At 38.7% G+C, this 9,046-nt stretch overlaps 1 protein-coding gene across 4 annotated transcripts in view; it reads right to left on the reverse strand.

Moving 5' to 3' along the window:
- LOC107699667 (endophilin-B2-like) overlaps positions 1-9,046 on the reverse strand; it is a 35,946-nt gene that overhangs the window by 13,572 nt on the left and 13,328 nt on the right. For all 4 annotated transcript variants that reach the window (XM_016500999.1, XM_016500998.1, XM_016500997.1 and 1 more), the window contains exons 4-7: positions 5,918-6,051; positions 5,752-5,844; positions 3,095-3,157; positions 2,254-2,277 (exon numbers count right to left, since the gene is read on the reverse strand). In XM_016500999.1, the coding sequence (XP_016356485.1) occupies positions 2,254-2,277; positions 3,095-3,157; positions 5,752-5,844; positions 5,918-6,051 (314 nt within the window). The remainder of the gene's footprint in view (positions 1-2,253; positions 2,278-3,094; positions 3,158-5,751; positions 5,845-5,917; positions 6,052-9,046) is intronic.

A 9,046-nucleotide genomic window follows, 5' to 3' on the forward strand; every position in this document is an offset into this window, starting at 1 on the left:
CCAACAGCTTCCTGCCCCGGGAGGCATAAGGGTAGGAGGGCCCGTGCCAGGAGGACTAGAACCCTTTGTTCAGAGACCCCTCATGCACTTATCCTGGAGGATCTCCAGTTGCCTGCTGCTTCTGTCATGGCCATGGTGGCCAGTTCTGAGCAGCTCATCCTCAATATTACGACCACCAAGGTCAATCCTGAACAGCCTGACCTTCCTGCTATGACCATGGAGTCCAGTCTTGAGGAGACCACTCTCCCTGTCACGGCCATAGAGTCCAGTTTCGAGCAGTCTGCCCTTCCTGTCACAGTCACTGATGTCAGGCCTGAGCAGTCTACTCCTGTCACGACCATGGAAACCACTCCTAAGCAGCCCACTGTCCCTGTCATATCTATGGAGGCCGTTCTCAAGCCGTCAGTCCCCACTGACACGGAGTATGCTTCAGCCCTGGAGCCTCCAGTATCCACTCGAGCTCCTGACTAGAGGCTAGTGTTGGCTTTAGGTCTAGAGTCTGGTCCATCCCAGTCCTGCCCAGAGTCTGCCTCATCCCAGTTCAGTCCAAAGTCTGTTCCAGAGCCTGTTTCAGAGTCCGCTCCAGTCTTCCAAGAATCCGTTCATGAGTCTGTTCCTGCAGCCCCAGAGGGCAGTCCAGTAGCCCCCAAGGGTACTCAAGAATCAGGTCCTGGGTCTGTTCCTGCAGCCCCCGAGGGCAGTCAAGAGTCAGTTCCTGAGTCTATTCCTGCGGCCAAGGAGGGCATTTCAGCAGCCCCCAAGGGCCTTTCAGAGTCAATCTTTGAACCTGGACCAGAGATCCCTAAGGGCATCCCTGTTATAGCCCCAGAGCCCACTCCAGACTCCACTCCAGTTACAGAAGCTGTCCCTGTCAGTCTTGTCACATCCTCAGAGGCCAATCCTGAAAATCTTGTCAGTCATGTAAAGCCCACAGAAAATAATCCTGTCTGCCATGCTGTACCCTCAGAGACTGTCCATGTTCTGGTCAAGGAGGCTGTTCCAGAGAGCCCTAATCTGCTCATTGAAGCCACCTCAGAATCCCTTGCCAGTCATGTCTTGCCTACCAAGAATATCCGGGAATCCGCCCGTAATACCCAGTCCAGTAGGAGGCCCTCGCCTGTAAAACGTGTTCCTGTTGGGAGAGGAACCAACGGTGGCACCTGTCTGTCCCGGTCTGCAAGGGTTCCCAAGGCCGGCACCACCCTGGTCAGTCCTAAACCATTCCCCTGGAACATTTTCCGCCCTCCCTATCCCACCCCCTGTGTATCCTGACAGGCCTGGACTTCCAGGGATCCCTACCCACCTGCCCCCCCAGTCGGTACCGTTTTGGCCGCCTTCAGCAAGGTAGCTGTCTTGATTTTGTTTGTAGTTGGAGTCATTTTTTCCTAGCTTTTCCCTATTGTTATCCTTTTGTTTTCATAAGTTCCAGTTTTTTATTTCTAGTACTTATTTTAGTATTTTGTTTTTCCTTTCAGTTTTATTTCCCTATAGTCATAGTTTTGCAAGTTTCTACTTTTGATCTGTGTCTATCTCTTGTCTCTCCTGTTGTCTTGTCTTTGAGTGTGTCTGTCGAGTTGGTTCCTGCCCTGCTTCCTGAGTCCTCCCTGGTCGCTGATTCTTCTGACCTGGCAGACATTTTGGTGCTTCAAGAGTTACCATCCCCAGGGCCAAGCCTGTGGTTCCTTGAGCTGCTACCTAGTCCCCTTTTGCCACAGAGTCTGGACCTACCCCCATCCCCGACCAGCCCGTTTTCCTGTCGTGTGCCCTGCCTTATTGTGTGGACTGTCTTCCTGCCTCATCCTTTTGTGCTCTAACTTTGTTAATAAACTGTTTCCCCTGTCCATTCTGCATTTGGGTCCTCCCTTGACAAACCGTGACAGTTACTAGTGACTGTATTTGATTTTTCAGCCATTTTGCCTAAAATCATAAACATGTCTTTAATTGCTCATTGATGCAGTTGGTCTGAGACTTATCTTGCCTTCTTTGTGCTTGGCCTCTTAATTGCTGCTTGCAGCTATATTTCTTATTGATATTATTTCAGTTTTAGTTATTTGGTAACTACTGTAGCTGAAATAATAAAATATATATACATTTTTTTATTTTATTTCAAGTAACAATAATAGTTTGTTTTTAGTTTTAATTTTAGCTTTAGTTGACAATAACCTTGCACATAAGCGTGAACATAGTGCTGACCTGACTAATATTACAACAGAATATATATGAACATGTATATATTTGTGATGTCACACTTACTTTATCAAGCTCCTCGTTCCAGAGCTGATGAGAGGAGAGAGACACATACAGAAAGACATGACAAGACAAAAAAACAGAGAGCATTACAACGAAAAGAAGTGTTAAACTCAAGCTGTGTTTAATTACAGCAGAACACAAAGGGACAAAGCACGTTTGAGTGATAATTTAATTCAGAATGCTGACATCTCTGAGGTCCAAACTATAAATGGAGAGTAAATAGGTGTAATATAAGCAGAAAAATATGTGATTAGTTTGGTTATAGTGGTGAGTATTAGGTTGCTCATTTACATCCTTAATGCACAAGGGTGAAGTATGTAGAAGGGCAAAGTTATAGAAGGATATTTCTGCCCTGGAATAAAAATAAAAAAGGTAAATGCGACTTTTTCTCACAATTCAGACTTTTTGTTTCTCTGAATTCTGAGTTTACATCTCGCAATTTAGTTTTTTTGTTTCCATTACAGAATAATACAAAAAAAAATGCTGACTTTGTTTTCTCTTGCAATTTTGAGTGTTTGTATCTCACAATTCTGAGTATATATCTTGCAATTTTGAATTGATATCTTGCAATATTTACTTTTTTCTCAGAATTGTGAGAAAAAAGTCTGGACTGTGAGACAAAAAGTTACCTTTTTAATTACCTTTTTTATTTTTTTTATTCTGTGGCAGAAATAAGCTTCCATTTGTAGATTTGTATGACGAATAATGAATGACAGATTATGTTTATCATGAATATTAATACTGGAAATGTAATATGTGTATGTGTAGATATGTGTGTGTGTGTGTGTGTGTGTGTGTGTGTAGGTGGATGTCTCAGGCAGTGAAGACCGCAGGATGTTCTTACCGCAGATGCACTGGCAGACAGCACATAATGACACGGTCTGGTCTCTTGAAAGTCTGGAACAGCCTGAAACAGAAAAGAACGCGTACTTTAATACACACCTCCTGCCAAAACACAACCACTAACAGCAGATATTACAGTCTTCATCAGCTGCATTGAACTATGGGATGATAACTGCTGGTCATTGTGAAACGCTACAAACAAAAAGTAGCAATGACTTCTCTTCTAAAAGCCATCATGCATCAGAACTACAGCTTATAAAGATTCAAAGATCAGAATAATGTCAAGTTTGATCAAATTTAGATGATATTGAGCTGATCTTTGATAAATAGTAAGAATGAAAACATCTGATCTTTGATCTTGCTGAATGATGAAATAAAGATATGGCAACTGAAATATTGCATTTTTGTGTGCATTATGTATTATATTGCATTGATGAAAACCAAAACAATTTGAGTGGGTGTATATTATGATATGATGGAACAGATGATAACAAATTACACTTTCTGTTCACATATTAGCCACTAGAGGACGCTGACAAAATAACTGGATTCGGTAGACTTGAGAATCATACTTTCACTCTTGACAGAAGAAGGTTTGATTGATTTCTCTGTTTCAAACCCTCGCTGTCGACTGTCTACACAGGCAACAACAATCTCAGGCAGCATCATAAATGAAATGGATCCTCAGATGTAACTGATTTTAAACATCACACATTGGCTGAATCTTGGAAATGTTCACTTGGCAACTAACTGAATTAAGCTTAAGTACTAAAATTACTAAAACTAAAACTGAAAGAAATGAAGCCAAGCTAAATAGAAATATTAAAAAAAGCTAAAACAAATGACCTAACATTACTAAAACTTAAACTAAAATTAAAATGAAAACTGAAAATATATATAAAAGCCAATTCAAAATATTAATAAATACTCAAATAGTGGCATGTTTATAAGCCAACAAAATATATATTACAAACATTTTAATAAATTACAAAGACTTAATATTAATAAATATACAAAATAAGATATTCCAATAAGCACACACATCCAAAACATACATAAGTAATGTGTACAATTGTGTACACTTGCATATTTGACTTTAATTTCGTATATTTGACATGTGGCAATAAAGTGAGTTCTAAATAGAACTCTGAAGCAGAAGCAGAACACTGAAGTTTTCAGTTCTAAATAACACATTTTTAAAATGAAGGGCATAGCAACCTTTATAACAGAGAACTTTAGAAATTATTCCCTCTACTTTTTGGGAGAAAATCAAAAAGTAATTAAAAAAATCTCTATGCTTGTTGCAATGCATTCTGGCAATCTGGATATTTAAGGTTTACTCAGATACATGTAATTCCATCATATCATTCAAAAGAAGATCTTAGTGGAGTGCATGAAAAATGAGGAACAAAACTGAAAGGTCTTCATGTCACTGTCATTCAAAAAATGTAAAAAGGCAGAAAAAAAGCATAATGAGCATAAGAGGAAATGCACTGCGATACTCACTTCTCCCTCACACTGTGAAGGTTCAAGCAGAGACAAACAATTAGTGCTCAAACAACAGGTGAGAAATCACTCAATATTCACAACCACACACAACAAACACGAGGAACAGAGATATTTTGAGTGATGTTATCAAAGCATGACAATAAAGAAGACAAATGAGAGGAAAGGGAATTGAGAACCAGTTCTTATTCAGAACTAGTTACTTTCTTTTAAAATTCTGAAATCAAATAATAGTTTTGAAATGTTTGCATTCTGCAACCGACGTGCACAGAAGATTGTAATCAAATAAAATACACATAATAAGAGGCGAGTCTTCAAGACAATCAACTTTTGATTGATTGTTTTCCAGATTAACGATCCTCTGCAGTGAATGGGTGCCGTCAGAATGAGAGTCCAAACAGCTGATAAAGACATCACAATAATCCACAAGTAATCCACAGCACTCCAGTCCATCAGTTAATATCTTGTGAAGCCAAAAGCTGCGTGTTTGTAAGAAACAAATCCATCATTAAGAGATTTTGAACTTCAAACCGTTGCTTCCATAATAACGCTTCCTCCAGTGAAAAAGTCATCTCATCTGAATCAGGAGAGAAATCTGCACAGATCAAGCACCGTTTACAAGCCAAAACAGCTCTAAACAAATATGTGGGTGGATTTTGATGTGAGAGGACAAAAGGAGATGGACTTTTTCACTGGAGGAAGTGTTATTACGGATTACAGACTCATATTTTTGCCAGAAACAACAGTTTGAAGTTAAAATGCCATAATGACGGATATGTTTTTTACAAAAACGCAGCTTTTGGCTTCACAAGATGTTAACTGATGGACTGGAGTGGTGTGGATTACTTGTGGATTATTGTGATGTTTTTAGCAGCTGTTTGGACTCTCATTCTGACGGCACCCATTCACTGCAGAGGATCCATTGGTGATGGAATATTACATTTCTTATGTTACGATGAAGAAACAAACTTATCTACATCTTGGATGGCCTGAGGGTGAGCACATTTTCAGCAAATTTTCATTTTTGGCTGACCTATTCCTGTAAGAAAACTGGAATGTGAACCAAAATCAGAAATGCTAAATCCCTTATGATTCCTATCCCTAAAGAAAAGAGAAGAAAAATGAGGAGAGAAAAGGGTAAGTAAGTCTTACAGCTGCTTTGGCCTCTGCTGTTTTGGCCTTCTTGAGACGTGCTTTACAGGCGTCAAGATCCAAGCGCCGATTCTCCAGGAGTCTCCGCTCTTTCTGCGAGGAGGACAACATTTTTCGATGCATCAGAATCCCGTGCAAATCTATACCACAAGAGAGTCAAACTCACAGAAATGGTCCTCCAGTCGCCCTCCAGAAAGTTGCGTAAGGGTGTGAGGAAGCTAATGGATGAGGTCTGCAGAAACTCTCTCTCAGCGCCGCCCAGTCTCCTCTGACAGTCGCCCACTTTGATCAGGGTGCTTCCTACACGGCCAAAGCACAGACGAGTCACGAGTTAAACCCACAGTGTGGGCTGAATTACTAGAAACCATTTCATTTCCGACACAGATAAATTAAGTGTATTAAACAACACATCTTGAAAATAAAATCTGCTGATTTGCAAAAAAAGGGCCTAATATCACCTAATTTGATGATGCTGAGTTCAAAAATAGCAACAAAACATTCCATCATGTACAGTTTTTCACAAAATAAGGATGAAGATTTTTGAAATTATATATATGTATCAGCTTTGCCTTTAATGCACTTTTCAAAACAACAAACCCTGTCAAATGTAAAAAGTTTTGGTTTTAATGACAAAGTAGTTGAATGTATTAGTGGTCGACCGATATATCGCCAAGGTCGATATATCGGCCGATATTTGGCATTTTTCAAATATCGACATCAGTGGATACGTTTTTCTGTTTGGCCGATGCGTTCGAGGCAGGACTTTTATTTTGACGGCGCTAAGAGCGGCAGGGCCTGAGCACACAGTGCTCACATTCTCCCTCTTGTTCGCCGTCGTCGTTAACAGTTCTATCTAAATACGGATAGAAGTCTGTCTAATAATCAGATAGAACAGTTAAACAAAGGAATTAAAATGTATACAGAAAGTATTATAACGACTGCTTTTATATTATTAGTAATAGAAAGGCAAACATTATAATACTTTCTCGTTTGCCGTCAGCATTCAGCAAATACGCATTTACATTATTTAAACAAATCTTTGAATGGCTAATGAACATTTAATTTCACAAACCTTGCAAACTTGTAAAGTGTGCATGTGACCTGCATGATCGCGTGTTCTTATGGGATCATTTTCCCGCCAAATGTATTGCTGTCGCGGATAAAAAAAAAAAACAAGCGTGAAACCAAAATTTAAAAACGCAAGTAAAATTATATTGCACAAAATTTAAAAATGAAAGCAAAGTTTTCAGAATAGCAAACAATGGTCACGGATCAAAAAATAATAAGTGTAAATTATTATAACGCATTTAAAAAAATAATAAGCATGAATCAAAACTTTAAACACAGTTAAAATCATATTGCACAAACCTTATTTAGCAAAATTATCCAAATTGCACAAAAAATCATGTTTTCCTTGGTTATATTTCTCTGTTTTTTTAATATTTTTTTAAATATTTTCCGGACTACACGTTGCATTTTTTTATCTTCTGAACGTGCTATGATTTATATTCCAAAGTGACTTATATAATGCATATAAATATATTTCTCATTCTGTGTGACAAGTATAACGTTAGACAGTATCGCTGAGTTTTTCTTCATTTCAGCAAGAGGTTCACAAAGACGGCAGGTGCATTTTGTATGTTTACTTTATTTTACAAAAGTACAACGTTTCACTGTTATTTTGAAGGAACAGATAAAAAAATAGATAGTTTTGAATGATGTCTTGCTCCTATCTGACGGATATCACATCTTTCCGCTGATGTGAGTAACCCAAGTGTTCGCGCCGGTGTTCTGACAAATAATGCTACCTATCAGATTATGCTACCACCACTGTATTTATCCTACTGTAAGGGTAGGTTTAGGGTTGGGGTAGGTGTACATGTTAATAAAGCCTCACACCTTATTAATATCATGCTGGAAGCAAAATCTGATAGGTAGCACTTTTCGCAATCGAATTATGCTACCATCTGTTTTAATGGGAGGTAGCAAAATCTGACAGGGTAGCACAAATCGTCAGAACAGCGGCGCTTCCCGCACGCACACAACATAATCAGTTCTAGCATTGCAAACTTTACATCGCAGCCTCTTCATCATCAAAGTAAATGAGACAACTAAACATACAAAAGGTATTGGTGACTCAATTTAGCTTGTCTTTTGTACAGTTTTGCTGGTCAGCTCGAGCATCGCCATGCCGTGGTTTTCCAAACAAATTTATTGCATATGTGAAGGATGTTGTTTAAGTAATAAGTAGATATTCAGATATGAGAGAAGTACAAAGCCTTCTTTACAAAATAAATAGGCTAATAGTTTATCAACCAAATGTTACACCGCGTCTAACGATTCACTCATGGAAATGAGAGGTATGTGAGCCCAGCAGGAGGTTCAGTTTTTAGTTTCGTTTGAAATGAGTTAGGCTTAGCATTTAAAATAAATGTTGTTTGTAAAGAATGGCACTATAATTTATTTTATGACATACAGTTAAGCAAAACACGAGGAAGAGTGTTTTTCCTAATATCAGGACCATTGCAAATGTTTATTGAACTGAATCAATATAACAAGAAGTATATTTTGAGTGAGTTTACTATTAATAGTAACTATTTTCTCATTTTGCTCTATTTCGACAAAGAGTCTAAACAAAGCCAGAGCAGAACAGTGTCCTCTACAAGCAACACAGCAGCCTTTCGTATTGAATGATTCGCTTTATTCCTCATTGAATGAATCAGTCATTTGAATGAATGATTTAATGTCTTACTCTAAATATAGAAACTTGCCGCAACCTACTGGCTGTTTTACTTTCATATTGTTGTTATGTATAACTTTATGTATTTGAAACATTAATATGATAGTGTTAGGCAATTATATATGTAGCTATGCAAATAAACACAACACAATAAATCATTGTGTATATCAAATCCACCTGGCCTCTGTAACTGTCTACTCTGTAGCACTATCGTTTTCAATGCAAAAACATTACATTAATTCAAAATTAATTTACCGATTTACTCATTTAACGTTAACGGATCGCCAGGTAGGCGTACAGCAGTGACAGACAGACACATATAACGGTGTCCTGTATGGAAAGATGTTTCCCAGCTGACAGTTGTCCATTTTCACCTGTGCAAGTGAACAAAACACTGAGCATCGACAGTAATGAGGTGCGTTGGAGTGACGTCACCACCCCTCTTCGACTGATTGGCTAGAGGAAGAGCTGTCAATCTAGAACTAGTGGACCAATGATGATGTTTTAGCCCGCCCTGATTTACATGAAACTCTAACCGCAACATTTGGAAGAAGA

The sequence above is a fragment of the Sinocyclocheilus anshuiensis genome, unplaced genomic scaffold (assembly GCF_001515605.1).
Source record: "Sinocyclocheilus anshuiensis isolate Anshui unplaced genomic scaffold, SAMN03320099.WGS_v1.1 scaffold714, whole genome shotgun sequence".
NCBI lineage: Eukaryota > Metazoa > Chordata > Actinopteri > Cypriniformes > Cyprinidae > Sinocyclocheilus > Sinocyclocheilus anshuiensis.